The 13,737-nt window shown below is 38.9% G+C and overlaps 4 protein-coding genes and 3 non-coding genes across 9 annotated transcripts; 3 read left to right on the top strand and 4 right to left on the bottom strand.

The window, feature by feature from the left end:
• Positions 1-2,206: 2,206 nt before the first annotated feature.
• Positions 2,207-4,427, top strand: cactin (cactin, spliceosome C complex subunit). The gene has a single exon (XM_066394145.1). It carries the CDS (start codon positions 2,245-2,247, stop codon positions 4,351-4,353), a length of 2,109 nt encoding a protein of 702 aa, XP_066250242.1. The 5' UTR covers positions 2,207-2,244; the 3' UTR covers positions 4,354-4,427.
• A 135-nt stretch (positions 4,428-4,562) lies between these two features.
• On the bottom strand, positions 4,563-7,328 carry LOC136411443 (uncharacterized). The gene is made up of 4 exons (XM_066394016.1): positions 7,065-7,328; positions 5,888-6,722; positions 5,466-5,836; positions 4,563-5,280 (listed from the first exon to the last, which is right to left on the bottom strand). The coding sequence occupies exons 1-4, from the start codon at positions 7,154-7,156 to the stop codon at positions 4,683-4,685; spliced, it is 1,896 nt and encodes a 631-aa protein (XP_066250113.1). The 5' UTR covers positions 7,157-7,328; the 3' UTR covers positions 4,563-4,682.
• Positions 7,329-7,782: 454 nt separating this feature from the next.
• LOC136411284 (serine-enriched protein) lies at positions 7,783-11,808 on the bottom strand. 3 transcript variants are annotated; one of them, XM_066393782.1, is made up of 9 exons: positions 11,481-11,808; positions 10,969-11,125; positions 10,750-10,915; positions 8,951-9,084; positions 8,736-8,895; positions 8,518-8,679; positions 8,305-8,462; positions 8,075-8,253; positions 7,783-8,021 (listed from the first exon to the last, which is right to left on the bottom strand). In XM_066393782.1, the coding sequence occupies exons 1-9, from the start codon at positions 11,663-11,665 to the stop codon at positions 7,808-7,810; spliced, it is 1,515 nt and encodes a 504-aa protein (XP_066249879.1). In that variant the 5' UTR covers positions 11,666-11,808; the 3' UTR covers positions 7,783-7,807. The 3 variants fall into 3 exon arrangements, with proteins under 3 accessions (XP_066249879.1, XP_066249878.1, XP_066249880.1); XM_066393781.1 differs by having other exon boundaries at positions 8,518-8,688; positions 11,481-11,807; XM_066393783.1 differs by having other exon boundaries at positions 8,317-8,462; positions 8,518-8,688; positions 11,481-11,807.
• On the bottom strand, positions 9,122-9,612 carry SmE (Small ribonucleoprotein particle protein SmE). The gene has a single exon (XM_066393795.1). It carries the CDS (start codon positions 9,500-9,502, stop codon positions 9,209-9,211), a length of 294 nt encoding a protein of 97 aa, XP_066249892.1. The 5' UTR covers positions 9,503-9,612; the 3' UTR covers positions 9,122-9,208.
• Positions 9,936-10,007, bottom strand: TRNAG-UCC (transfer RNA glycine (anticodon UCC)). Its single transcript has one exon. It is a non-coding gene; the product is annotated as a tRNA-Gly (tRNA).
• Positions 11,809-12,269: 461 nt separating the features above from the next.
• Positions 12,270-12,341, top strand: TRNAH-GUG (transfer RNA histidin (anticodon GUG)). The gene has a single exon. It is a non-coding gene; the product is annotated as a tRNA-His (tRNA).
• Positions 12,342-12,627: 286 nt separating this feature from the next.
• On the top strand, positions 12,628-12,701 carry TRNAN-GUU (transfer RNA asparagine (anticodon GUU)). The gene has a single exon. It is a non-coding gene; the product is annotated as a tRNA-Asn (tRNA).
• Positions 12,702-13,737: the final 1,036 nt, after the last annotated feature.

Raw genomic sequence — 13,737 nt, 5'->3', positions numbered from 1 at the left:
AGACCATTTTTGCATAAAAACGTGTTTTTCACTGAACATACCATTTTTGCATAAAAACGTGTTTTTCACTGAACAGACCACTTTTGCATAAAAACGTGTTTTTAACAGAATATACCATTTTTGCATAAAAACGTGTTTTTCACTGAACATACCATTTTTGCATAAAAACGTGTTTGTCACTGAACAGACCATTTTTGCATAAAAACGTGTTTTTAACAGAATATACCATTTTTGCATAAAAACGTGTTTTTCACTGAACATACCATTTTTGCATAAAAACGTGTTTTTCACTGAACAGACCATTTTTGCATAAAAACGTGTTTTTAACAGAATATACCATTTTTGCATAAAAACGTGTTTTTCACTGAACATACCATTTTTGCATAAAAACGTGTTTGTCACTGAACATACCATTTTTGCATAAAAACGTGTTTTTAACAGAATATACCATTTTTGCATAAAAACGTGTTTTTCACTGAACATACCATTTTTGCATAAAAACGTGTTTTTCACTGAACAGACCATTTTTGCATAAAAACGTGTTTTTCACTGAACATACCATTTTTGCATAAAAACGTGTTTTTCACTGAACAGACCACTTTTGCATAAAAACGTGTTTTTAACAGAATATACCATTTTTGCATAAAAACGTGTTTTTCACTGAACATACCATTTTTGCATAAAAACGTGTTTGTCACTGAACATACCATTTTTGCATAAAAACGTGTTTTTAACAGAATATACCATTTTTGCATAAAAACGTGTTTTTCACTGAACATACCATTTTTGCATAAAAACGTGTTTTTCACTGAACAGACCATTTTTGCATAAAAACGTGTTTTTCACTGAACATACCATTTTTGCATAAAAACGTGTTTTTCACTGAACAGACCATTTTTGCATAAAAACGTGTTTTTCACTGAACATACCATTTTTGCATAAAAACGTGTTTTTCACTGAACAGACCATTTTTGCATAAAAACGTGTTTTTCACTGAACATACCATTTTTGCATAAAAACGTGTTTTTCACTGAACAGACCATTTTTGCATAAAAACGTGTTTTTCACTGAACATACCATTTTTGCATAAAAACGTGTTTTTCACTGAACAGACCACTTTTGCATAAAAACGTGTTTTTAACAGAATATACCATTTTTGCATAAAAACGTGTTTTTCACTGAACATACCATTTTTGCATAAAAACGTGTTTGTCACTGAACATACCATTTTTGCATAAAAACGTGTTTTTAACAGAATATACCATTTTTGCATAAAAACGTGTTTTTCACTGAACATACCATTTTTGCATAAAAACGTGTTTTTCACTGAACAGACCATTTTTGCATAAAAACGTGTTTTTCACTGAACATACCATTTTTGCATAAAAACGTGGTTTTCACATAATATACCGTTTTTGCATAAAAACCTATTTTTCATGAAAATTTAGGCAAATGAGTTCGTAGGAGTTGTGTTTTTTGTATCGCTAGTAGCATCCTTTGTTTTCGTTGCCGCAAACGTTGTCATGGGCGTAACAATTTATATATTAATTTTTTTAAATATAAAAGGTGACCTCCTCCTTTACAGGGATCCGTCTAATAAAATATATCGCTATCTTTCTATATCGCCAATAGTTAAAGTGAGAAAAACATAATTATCTATTTATGTAAATGACTAGACATTTGAAACCTCTGAGGTGCATTGTACACTCGAGAGTAGTTCACACCGAGAACCTGCACCGACAAGTGACATTCACAGGAGTGACAGTCGACGAGTAGCAGGGACGGAAATAGCGAAAGGGTTGGTTAGCTATATAAACCCAAACAGACCCTTAAAATCTCTCTTATCTATTATACTCTTACTCTCAGCTCTCTCGAGATAACGTACCACGATTATCACCCTCGGTATAGTACATACAGACTGTGATAATAAACGTAGCAATAGTTTTGTGTAAATAAAGATAGTCGAGCAGTATCAGCGCGTATTTTGTGTCTATGACTAGTATCTTTGCCGGGTTAGAATACTGGTCCCTTCAGCGTGTTCAACTTGTAACGGAAGAATAGATCACCCCGTTAGCACCAACAACACGCCGCGTTACTCCGAATCCTATCGGTAAACGCAAACACCTATAAACCCGACACCTCTGTTCGACTGACAGTGACATGTTTATCTTTTAGTTAAGTGTAACAAAAGTGTTAAAATTAAAATGCAATTTAATTAAGTAAATGAATTAATTAAAAGAAGCCATGCCCAAAGGACTGAAACACCATACCGGACACTCAGACTACTCATCTCAATCCAGACATCGCCACAGAAGCAGGTCTCGTTCCCCCAGAGAATGCCATCGTTCTTCCCGCAAAGAAACCCAAAAACGAAGTTCCAGGACGTCTAGACGACGCTCCAAATCATCCTCAAAATCTACCCAGAGCAGCAGCAAGAAGCGCCAATATTCCTCCAAGCGGCGCAAGTCTAGGAAGCGGGAATCAAGTAGCGACTCTTCTTCAAGCAGTTCTAGCAGCTCAAGCTCTTCCAGCAAATCTGTAAAGTTACTTGAGAAACTAGAAAAAGAGAGGTTACGGGCTATAGAGGAGCGCAAGTGTCAAAAAGAATTGTTAAAAGCCACAGAAACTGCTGAAGAAAAGCGACTAAGACGCCTCAAAAAGAAGGAAGAGAAAGAGCGCAAGAGGAAGGAACGTATGGGTTGGGACAATGAGTATCTCCACTATACTAATAGTGACAACCCCTTTGGGGATGGAAATTTGCTGTCCACATTTGTATGGACTAAAAAATTGGCCAAAGAAGGCTTAATTGATGCTACTCATGAGGAACTTGAGGCAAGAAACAGATTCAAACAAGAAGAAAACAAACGGGAATTGGAGAAAGTTAAAAAGAGGCGGCTAGAGCGGGAGCTGGAAAGACAGCGACGAGAGGACGAAACTCAGTTGCTCCAGCGCAGCAAAGAAGCTGCTCAATTTGAAGAGTGGGAGAGGCAGGAGGACCACTTTCACTTAGAACAGGCTCGATTAAGAAGCCACATCAGAATCCAAGATGGCCGAGCCAAACCTATTGACCTCTTAGCCAAATATATTAGCGCCGAAGAGGAGGTGGATGCAGTGGAAATGCATGAACCTTACACATACCTCAATGGCCTGCACATAAAGGATTTGGAAGATCTTGCAGAGGACATTAAAGTGTATAAAGAACTGGAAAGGGGCAAGAATTTGGACTATTGGAATGACATAACCATAATTGTTGAAGACGAACTGCAGAAATTGAGGAAGTTGCAGAGGGAGCAAGATTTTGATACAGGAGTAGGCAGAAGAGAAGGTATAAATCAGGCTGTTGCTCAAGATGTAACTGCAGTTTTTAAAGGGAAAACTGCAGTCCAACTCGCAGGCTTGCAAAAACAAATTGAGAGCAAAATAAATGGCAAATCTGACGGCATTGATATTGGCTATTGGGAGTCTCTTTTGTCCCAACTTAAAGCACACATGGCCAGAGCAAGGCTACGAGATAGGCATCAGGAAAGTTTAAGAAGAAAGCTAGAAGTTTTAAAGGCAGAACAAGCAGTTACTGTCCCTGATGTAACTGATGAAACCAGTAAACACTCTACTGAGGAAAGTGAATGTGCAGGACCATCACAAATCATTACTGAAGACAGTCAAAGTGAAGAAGAAACCACTGAGGAAGCTGCAAATGATATATTGAATGAGTGCTTTAATGCCTATCTAAACGGAGGCTATAGCCCTAAATTACTAAACCCAAAGCAAATTGAGCCAGGCACAATAGTGGTGACTGAAGAAGATGATTTGTATCGACTAGAATTTGCTCGAATGCAAGTGACAGATAAGGGCAAGAAAATAGAGAATGTGATCATGAAAGAAGAACTCTTACTGCAAAAAGAGGCTCGTAAAGGCATGGGAGAGGATGAGGCTCAGTTCAGTGTGGAGCAACCTCTGGACAGTCATGTCTACCTATGGTCAGATAAATACAGGCCACGCAAGCCGAGATACTTCAATAGAGTCCACACAGGGTTTGAATGGAACAAGTACAATCAGACCCATTACGACATGGACAATCCCCCTCCGAAGATCGTACAGGGATATAAATTTAATATATTTTATCCCGATTTGATTGACAAAAGCTGCACTCCCGAGTACTTTTTGACACCCTGCCCAGAGAATAGGGAATTCGCAATTCTAAAATTCCACGCAGGGCCCCCATATGAAGACATTGCTTTTAAGATAGTTAATCGCGAGTGGGAGTATTCGTATAAACGCGGTTTTAGGTGTCAGTTTCACAACAACATATTCCAGCTGTGGTTCCACTTTAAACGGTATAGATACAGGAGATGAGCGTGATGCAGCGCTAAAAAATTGAGGAAAAATAAATGTATGTTTTTATTGAAATGAGTTGTCTTGGAATACTTTAAAGAAATCCCCTTGAGATGCAAACTCCTTAATCAAACAGTGTAAGGTTGTAATCTAAGGATCATCAACAAATAAAACAATTCTCTTGGAAATATGGCGAACGAAAAATTTATTTGCCTTCGTTTGCACTCGGAGCCACAGTGGTTACTTCAACCCTACGAAAAGTAGACCACAGTGGGTCCTTAGCTTCTTTTTCAAATGGCTAGCTCCGTGTCCTTTTACAATACGAAATCTGTCGTGGAATCATCGACGTACTATTTGCCGGAACAGTCCTTGGTGTGGATCTCTGGACGTCCCCTTTTTCTTTTTTTTCTCGATTTTACCAACGATAGTGTGTTCTTTTTAACTAAGGCATCGGCTGAGACAAGGTTGCCGGAGGCGTGTTTGGAGGTAAGGTGTGGGGAGGCTTTTCCAACAGCCCTGCCCGTCTTTCTTTTCTTTTTCTTCAACGGCAATGTGTCCTTTTTGAGCACGAAACCGGTCGGCGCAAGGTACCATGGCTTTGACACTTGAACATCGACAGACTCGTTCGTGCAATCTGAAGTGTCCGAGCAAGTCCTAAGCATCGTGCTGTCTTCAAGGCAAATTTCTGTGTCTCCGCTCTTTTTGTCTTCTGCAGTGTTGTGCAGAACTGCCGGGCCGTCGCCGAACTGTTCCCTCCACAACTCCGTTGCTGCTAGCAAGAACGCGGATTCGCAGTTAGGGCCGCAATGCAAACGCTCCGTACGGAAGACCTCCTCATGCAGTTCGCGGCAATACGGCGGTTCGAGGGCCAGGCGGTAATACAACTGGCGGGCATCTTCAATTCTTGCATCAGATAGTGCCCACGAGAAGTAACGCACTTTTACCAATCTGCAATTAAAAATTATTGGAACGACTGCTTCAGGCCTTATACACTCTATCTCAACAAGTGAAAACGGTACAAAATATCCTTAAAATCGCGATATCACATGTATATAAAATTGTCTGGTAGGCAGCGCCTCATGTCAAATCCTTTGTGTCCTAAAAGCAAAGCTCAATTTAAACATGTTACACACCTGACAACTGTAGGGAACTTCACACGAAGTCCTGCCTCAAAAAAATCTTCCATAGATTTTTCATTGGGACTAGAAGCAAGAACTCCACTAAGGAAAACAGCCCACACCTTTGCTGCTTTGTCCTCCAGCTTATTAGTGGCCACATATAGCTTCTCGTAAGCCTCATTTACCCGGTTGAGCATCAGTAGAATCTTGATGTACAAGCCCCACACCAACTCAGAGTCTACATATGCATGCAAGCTTTCCTCCACCATTTTCAGAGCTATTAAGGGATCATTAGTGGAATAATCAACCCACTTTACAAAGTGTTGAACACATAATTTCACTTTTGCTTTGCAAGTTTCTTCCATGATGAGTAATAATAAGAATTTCTGGAAAATTTCTATGTTAAAGTGATCTTAGAATTCCTCTTTGAAACATACCAAATTAGGATTTTCTCCCTTGTCCTCAATCAGCTTAAAGATGAAATTGATGTAACTCATGGAAAATTCAGGTTTTTTATTTTCAGGCACACAGTTTATGCCTTTTTTGAATAGGGAAATCACCCTTACTGTATCCGTCTCATTTGGGACACAATTTACTTCCAAAGTTCTAGTAGCAGCAAAAAGATAACTCTCCCCCTCATTCTTATAAACCTCCAATAACTTGTTTAATCCATACTCAATCACACCACTAACATCGTGTGTCTCAGTTAAGTGTTCCCCAATCAATGATATTGTCTGTTCTAAGAATGGTCGAGGTACCTTAGTCTCCACAATAAAATCTATATACAAAGTAAGTCTGTCGAACATCTTAGCATCTTTACACTTCAATTCAATTCTCAAGAGATCAAGATATATGTCCAGGTTTTCAGGATGCCTATGTTGACCTAGGAAAAGAATTTTCTTGGCTTCAACCTCATTGTCAATGTGTATATACCAAGAGGCTGCCAAGCTAAATACCCTGGGGTTACCCATAAATCTCCCCAACATGTCTTTAACATGCACTGTGGTTGCTTTATTCATTTCAGGAAATATCTTCAGAAAATTGTGGTATTTGAGGTGAAACTCATAATCCATGGGGAATCCTCTGAGGCCCCTTTTGTAAGTATGCACAACTTGGTTTATGAAGAACCACTCGCTTGACTTCCTACCCTTGCGTTGCCTAATTGTTACAATAATAGAGCCAAAGAAAGCAATACTTGATTTGTAGATGTCCAAGGTTTGATGGCCACTGGCCAAGGCATTTTCTAATCTACGATCTTCTTTAATTATGCGTCTAGAAAACAATAAACTAGTTAATGTTCCTGGATTTTAATTTCAAATTAAAGTTATAAAAATGTGAATTGTTTTGCATATTTCAAGTTAAAATTGAAGCCTTCAGTGCATAGCGTCTCAAAACAACAGGCACTGCAACTAGGACTTTGATTTTTCAGTAGTAAAGTTCAATCTACATTTAAAGGGACATGGTAACTGTGAAACTGAGAATCCATGATTACAGATTTATGTAACATAATACAAAGTTGACAATTTCAATCCACAACTTTGTGACTGCTCATGTACCCTCATACAAAAGGGAAAGGAAATTTGTAGGACCCTATTTTAATGACATTATACTCACTTCACTTCCTCGTCCGAGAATGTTCCATCGGTCTTTAATTTCGCGATTTCTTTGGCGCAGGATTCAAGATTAAGTTGAACCATCTCAGCCATGGTCGCAGGCTTTTGGCTTCTAGTACGTTATTAATGTGAAAACTCCAGTGGTGAGTAATTAAGTATCGGTACTTGGCAATTTGAAGTGCTCTGGGAGGTTGTTGCCATAAAGGGTTTATGGATGTAAACGCAAATTAAATTCAAATTCATTTGAAAACGTCTCAACACAACAGTATACTTGTGGGAAATGGACCTAACCTGAAAATGCATGAACGACCATGAGTAATTAATGACAGAAGCAAGACGTAAGCCATTAATCAAACGAATCAATTCAGTACTGGAATTACAGATGGCAACGTCGCTGATGCAAATCAAAGCCTTATAAATATTTCAAGTACCAAAAATCCACTTAAAGTTGATCTATTTGACTATATTTGGTAAAATTTTCATTTATTAAATAGCATAAGAGTCAATAATGCTTGAGCTAGAATACGAATTAACACTTAAAAATTTACAATAATGAGAAAACACGGAGGTGAGTGGATTAAAGATCTGCAGTGTTGCATTATCGTCTATTTACACAACAAAAATAATGGGCCACAAAGGTATATGTGACAACGATGCCCAGTGGAGTGTGGGACACAGTTCAGATAGCCATATCTAGTCAGGCAATAATAAACTTCGAATTAAATGCAGTTCTTTTTATTGAAATCACTGATATCGCTCAGTCTTGGAATATTTTGAGGAACTTATAGGGGTGTAAACCTCGTAATCAGCTACTGTAAAGTTGTAATCTCCCATTAGAATAGAATATGAAGCCCCATCCCCATCATAAGTGTGGGGCAAGTTGGAGTAACTATCCATGTTGCTGTTGCAATTGCTGGATATGAGCAAATCCGCCCCTGCTCCAAAAATCGGTCCCGACCTGTAATAGTAACACTCCAAAACTTCTCCATCAAACCATCCACCTTTCCTTACTCTGGATGATAGCAAATGGCAAATGGCTTCTTAATCAAATGGAACTGAGTGGGAGGTAAGTCTTGGTGATTACATAGAGTGTAGAGAAAAGCCCTTTCCGCCGCAATATAGCGGCTTTTGCCTGGGGGCCGAGCCCAGGCTGAGTCGGTAAATCCCCCACAAATTTCCCCTCTCGCGCCCTATCATTATCAAATTTTTTATCACTAATTAATGAACAAAGAAAAACATACTAAAACAATGACGTAAAGAGGAGCAATTCCATCGCAATGCCTATGAAATGCAGACGCTAAATACCCATGACTACTAGCTCGGTAAGTCAATCTCCAAGTCTGCTTTGGATGACCATACCAGGCATTCAAAATCCTCTGATAATGGCTCTTGTCCTGGCCTAAATGTAATAATCACTTCTAGATATTTGTTATTCTAAAAGAAACCAACACAACCTATAATCAAAGATCCAGAGAACAAGTGAGGGGACACGCGAGGTTTTAGCCTCTGATCCTCTGAAGCTTCCAGATATTTGCTGGGCAAAGCTGCATGTCGGTACCTCTCTAAACTGAGCTCCATGGGCACTGCCCCTGTGGGCTCCACCTCTTCAGCAAAAACTTGAGAATCTAAAATTCCTTACTGTTATTTAGAATTTATTGTAAAGAATTAATACCAATTAAAAGCAGGCGCACATGATTGATTACGAAGGAGAGCTGTTGGCACACCCTCACTCTTTCCTCTTCAGTCCAATGAGCTGTTGGTTGTGTTACTCCTGCCTGGTATTTGGCCCAGTTTAGTACTGCCCTCCACACATCCTCCTCATCCATGCAAAGCTAATAATATTGGGATCCAAACCAGGGCTCGAAACAACATAGCAAAAATACATACATAATCTGAGGAGATGAGTTTAATGACTGCCTCTTTAGGGAGGGAGAGAAATGAGTTTGTCCTTACACACTCCACTGCATTCTCTCCTATATAACTGACGCACCGCTCAATGAAGCCTGCAGTGGCCTTGCCACCTAAACCATAATAATCACAATAACACAAAAACCACTATTTACTATTACGAAAAATTGTGAAATTTATTATTATGCTTATTACAAACTGAGAAGAATAGTCCTTAATAACTTAAAAATATAGAGATTAATTGTCGCCAGCCCCAATGTCTGGCTTCACCATCTGAATCAATGTAATATTATCCCCTTTCAACATGATCCGGCCCAGCTGTCTCCTGTTCTTGGTCTTCATGTAATACTCCTCAGCATCGTCCAACACCAAATTCATATATTCGTCGAAGCCGACAATGTGCCCCTCAATCCTTAGTCTGATGTTTTCATAAAGCCACACCTGAACTCGCGAACGGTTCTGCAGGTATCTGAAGATGAGGTTGATGGGCTGCACCATCACCTTTTGCACTTTTTGCGGTTTGTAGGCCATTTTTGGGGCGAGTTTAATGGAACTATATCGGAATGCAAAAGGGAAGCTTTTTTGTGAGGAGAGTAAGGTTAGGTGAAGAGGAAATAGCGGTAGGTAGACAATGACGTTGACTTGGACACAAGAATCAACGAAGAATTGTGCTAATAGATGGCGACATTATAACATTAAACGGGTAAACCAGTTATTTTCCGTATTCAATTGTTAGTTATTACATGACCTTTATTTTGTTATTTTTTTAATTAATGATCGTTTTCTTTTCTTGTTAAGATATTTTTCCATTGTAATTTATAATTATTTCTAATTCAGAATTGAAATTTTCATGGTGTTACATTTTTGCTGTTAACATTATTCCCCTATAGTTGATAAAAATAATATTATTAGATTATAAAACCTTTCGTATCAATTTTTCCTGTAAATTAATTAAAAAAATATATGCGATGGCCGGGAATCGAACCCGGATCAACTGCTTGGAAGGCAACTATGCTGACCATTACACCACCATCGCACTTGCGTGTACCTGACGAAAAGACGATGCTAACCTAATCGTGTCCTACTCTTTTGATTTATAATGTAATAAACATTTTTAAAATTAAGAAATACTTTTGTTGGAAATTGGAAAACAAAGATTAGAATTTCTCGTATCTGTATACTAATTACATGACGCTATAATAACAAAATAACCCTGAAAATTTTGTAACGAACGTCGAGATGTATATTTGGTTGCCTATACTATGCCCCATCCATAGTATTTAAAGAACTGTATTTTCAATAATTTTTTTACAATTTACAGAAGCGTTGTTATCATATTGAGACTCAGGTCCCTTTCTCATACAAGGGGACTAACTCCTTAAAAGGTATTTAAAAAGCCTCAAAACACAATGTTATATTTCACCACTAGTTACGTTATATTTTTTGAAGTATTTCTTTGGTTGCCTACACCGAATCCACAATTTCTTACCACACTTGCAGTATACTGAACGAGCGGCAACTTTCCTATGATTTATATAGTAGTTTATTCATACTAAATTTATGTAGACTTTGTCGACAATTAGTAGTAAATTATTCGTATAATTTAGGTTTCCATTTTATCTGTTGCGATTCAAATTTAAAAATTTGATAAATGTATTGAAATACACATGCCAATGTCACTTTTACCATAAAATTGTTACATACAAGGCCAATTTTATGCCATTTTCAGACAAATCAAGGTTGCAAGAAAGATAAACAATTAGCAAGAAATCGCTTACCTGCTGATCTGTCCTGAATGTCCATGGCAGTAGCCAGAAACGTGCAAGCTGATGGGACTGAAAGGGTTGATGTTACGTGGTCCTCGCAAGCGTTTCTCAGCTCATCAACTCCCAATTCTTGCGCCAGTGCCATCATCTCAAAAACCCCATTATCTTGCAGCAGTATCTGTAATCATATAAAGGATTTCTTGTCGCTTCATTCCCATTGATAATAGGTACCTTCCCCGTATAAACGTAAAGTAAAAATTGTTTAAAAGTCTCTGGCGGTACTTTAGGAAGTCGTACAGGGGTGGTAGTCCCTGGAGCAGTCGGAGATACTGTACATCCCGGGATTCTGCAGACTTCACCTCTTTTGGCCGTTTGGAAGCTCTTGCACCTAAAAATCAAATTTCTGGTTTGTTATTCATGGCTCTATTTTGCATTTTCATCGACGAGCGCTTTAGCACAAAGGAGCGCACACGTGCACTCGAAAGTAGCTGCTCTAAAAAGGAAAAGATCAAAGTGAAAAATAGCCAATTTCACGTTAAAGCCAAGTAGTCTTCAGGTTGTCTGTAATTAGCATCATTGCACAAGACAAGAGGCCCTCCACCATAGAAAGCAATATTGTTAAGTATAAGGGACACAAAGCAAAATATGGGGCCTTTGAAGTTTGCGCTAATGAATGAAGCTTTTGATAGGGCGGTTTTTAGAGCAACAGTTTTCGCTTTTGTTGTAAATTTGGTGGTACTTGCCTCGCCATTAAAATAACCCGGTGGGCGTAGACGCGCTCCTCATCTCTCCCCAATAAAAAGACTATGTCTGCAGAGTCTGTATCTTCGGAAAGTCTCTGGAGATCATCTAAAAGCCGGGGAACCCCTGCCAAAGCTTTGTCTGCAGACAGACCTGCAGTACTCGGGCCACCCACCCTCGAACCCATGAAGCACCACTGTCAAACACGAAATAACTTCAATATTACATAAATACCATCAAAACAATCCTCTTTGTGTGCCTCACTTGTCCAGTCCGCACTGGGGCAACAAAATATTATAGCGATCTTAAGGTGATCCCGGATACCAACCAGATGAAAAACGAACCAAAAAGAAGTTGGTTCCGCTTTGAGTGGATTCAGTGCGCATTTGACTAAAGTTGCGACGTTAATTTAGATCAGGGACCAATGGAAGCGAGTGCGGAAGATTGAAGAGTATGTCTTAGCTCAATCGCGCTCGGAACCAGTTGAACATAGGTTCCCAATAGCCGTGGGCGAATTTTAAAGTTTAGTGGCCGCTGCAGCGTTGTCAAATGTCGCTCAGAGGTCAAAAAGTCACTAAAGAGTGGCCTATAATTACTATTATAGATTTCAGCCAATGAAATAATATTTTGATACATTTCAGGTTATGTGTTGTAGAATTTAAAAATGCTTGAGGTAGGTTTTTTTTTATTAAAAGAAACAAGACATAATATATTGATTTAATTGACTAATGAACCGTGACGTCAGTTGTATTATATACGGCAACAAGCGACGTTGCCTGTATGTCTCGATAGCCGTGATCGTCTAGTGGTTAGGACCCTACGTTGTGGCCGTAGTAACCCAGGTTCGAATCCTGGTCACGGCAATGTGAAAAACATTGTCACGGTGAGATTATTTTTTTAATTTTTGACATTAATGTTTTATTGTAAAAAAAAGTTTTACAAATGAAGAATATTTAAAAGAGCAAATATATTTTTTTTAAAGAAATTTTTATAATCAGAAAAATTGAAATTAGTAGGCGTTTTGATAGACTATAGCTTTCTTTGAATTAGCGGAACAGTAATAATCTAATATTTATAATTTTTTTAAATATTAATATTAACATTAAATTTACGATGTTCTAGTACATCCATAGAGGGGAGTAGTTCAACGCCTCCGTGGCGCAATTGGTTAGCGCGTTCGGCTGTTAACCGAAAGGTTGGTGGTTCGAGCCCACCCGGGGGCGGACTTTTTTTATTAATATTTTTTCATTTATTTAATAGGCAAAATTGAATAATTTGAAATTGTAAAATATGTATCACATTTTTTAAGATATTAAGTTTGCCTTTTGCGTGGTTGTAAATGGATTAGAAACGACGCCACTGCATTGAAATACAATATGTATGTATGTGTTATGAAATTATGGCTCTGTTCTCTCTATTCGAGATTCCACACACCATGTCCCTGCTAAAGTTGTATAATACACCGAAATGTTAGATTCATTGTTCTCAACAAAACTCCAGTTCCAAAACAAGAGATAACAATGTTCCTTCTCTCAACAATGCCCCATCGTTTCTGGGCCCTTTTCTGCAATAATAATCAGTGTCGTTCGGAAAAAGGAGACACCCTTCAAAGGGCTACATGTAACGGAACGATCGGAATCAAACGCCCGCAGGGTAAATAAATTGGCAATCAACATCTCTTAAACAGCCCTTTAGACCTCCCTTCGATACGGCCGCCCCGGCTCTCCGCGCCCCCCATCTCGCGGCGCCCTTTGAAGCTGCTCCCCCGACGACCCCCGGTAAAAGGTCTGTCGCAATTTCGATTTGAGCGGTGCCGCTTTCCAAGGAAAAGTGTTTCCAATTTCTCTTCAGTTCTTTTTCCCGAAATTGGTTTTTAACTTTTATAATCATCGGCGGGGAGGAAATAAATCGGATATTTGCAGGGTAAAGTGCAGAGAGAGGAAAAGGGAAACGTCATTTGCACTTGCACGCGCACAATGGTGCGTAACCGCGGCCAAATTGAACATGTAACTATCCAGACTATGCCAGACTAATGTCGTTACTGGCGGCACTTTGAGAGGGCCGCATTTCCATCAGAGCCAATGAGACCAATTTAAGGGAGGTCTCTAATTTAATTTGCTCATGTAATACATCGAAATTATACGTCTAAACCTCGAAAAACGAGTTACTGAACTAAATTAAACATGGCCTACTGCTGATAACGTTTCATTTCCGAGTCTTTTGTTCCCTCAGAGCTGCGACTGCAAATAGTCAATCAGT

The sequence above is a fragment of the Euwallacea similis genome, chromosome 10 (assembly GCF_039881205.1).
Source record: "Euwallacea similis isolate ESF13 chromosome 10, ESF131.1, whole genome shotgun sequence".
Classification (NCBI taxonomy): Eukaryota; Metazoa; Arthropoda; class Insecta; order Coleoptera; family Curculionidae; genus Euwallacea; species Euwallacea similis.
The sequence above is the reverse complement of the archived record's forward strand: the minus strand, read 5'-3'. Positions and strand labels throughout refer to the sequence as shown.

Bases quoted from the DNA above. Each gene is read 5' to 3' on its own strand.
- cactin (XM_066394145.1), top strand. From the start codon at position 2,245: ATGCCCAAAGGACTGAAACACCATACCGGACACTCAGACTACTCATCT.
- LOC136411284 (XM_066393781.1), bottom strand. From the start codon at position 11,665: ATGGGTTCGAGGGTGGGTGGCCCGAGTACTGCAGGTCTGTCTGCAGAC. The intron at 11,126-11,480 runs GCAAGTACCACC...TTTGATTTTTAG, and splicing joins CGGGTTATTTTAATGGCGAG to GTGCAAGAGCTTCCAAACGG. The intron at 8,254-8,304 runs GTATGTTTTTCT...TGATAATGATAG, and splicing joins CTCTTTACGTCATTGTTTTA to GGCGCGAGAGGGGAAATTTG.
- SmE (XM_066393795.1), bottom strand. From the start codon at position 9,502: ATGGCCTACAAACCGCAAAAAGTGCAAAAGGTGATGGTGCAGCCCATC.
- LOC136411443 (XM_066394016.1), bottom strand. From the start codon at position 7,156: ATGGCTGAGATGGTTCAACTTAATCTTGAATCCTGCGCCAAAGAAATC. The intron at 6,723-7,064 runs GTGAGTATAATG...ATTGTTTTCTAG, and splicing joins TTCTCGGACGAGGAAGTGAA to ACGCATAATTAAAGAAGATC. The intron at 5,837-5,887 runs GTATGTTTCAAA...GAAATTTTCCAG, and splicing joins AGGGAGAAAATCCTAATTTG to AAATTCTTATTATTACTCAT.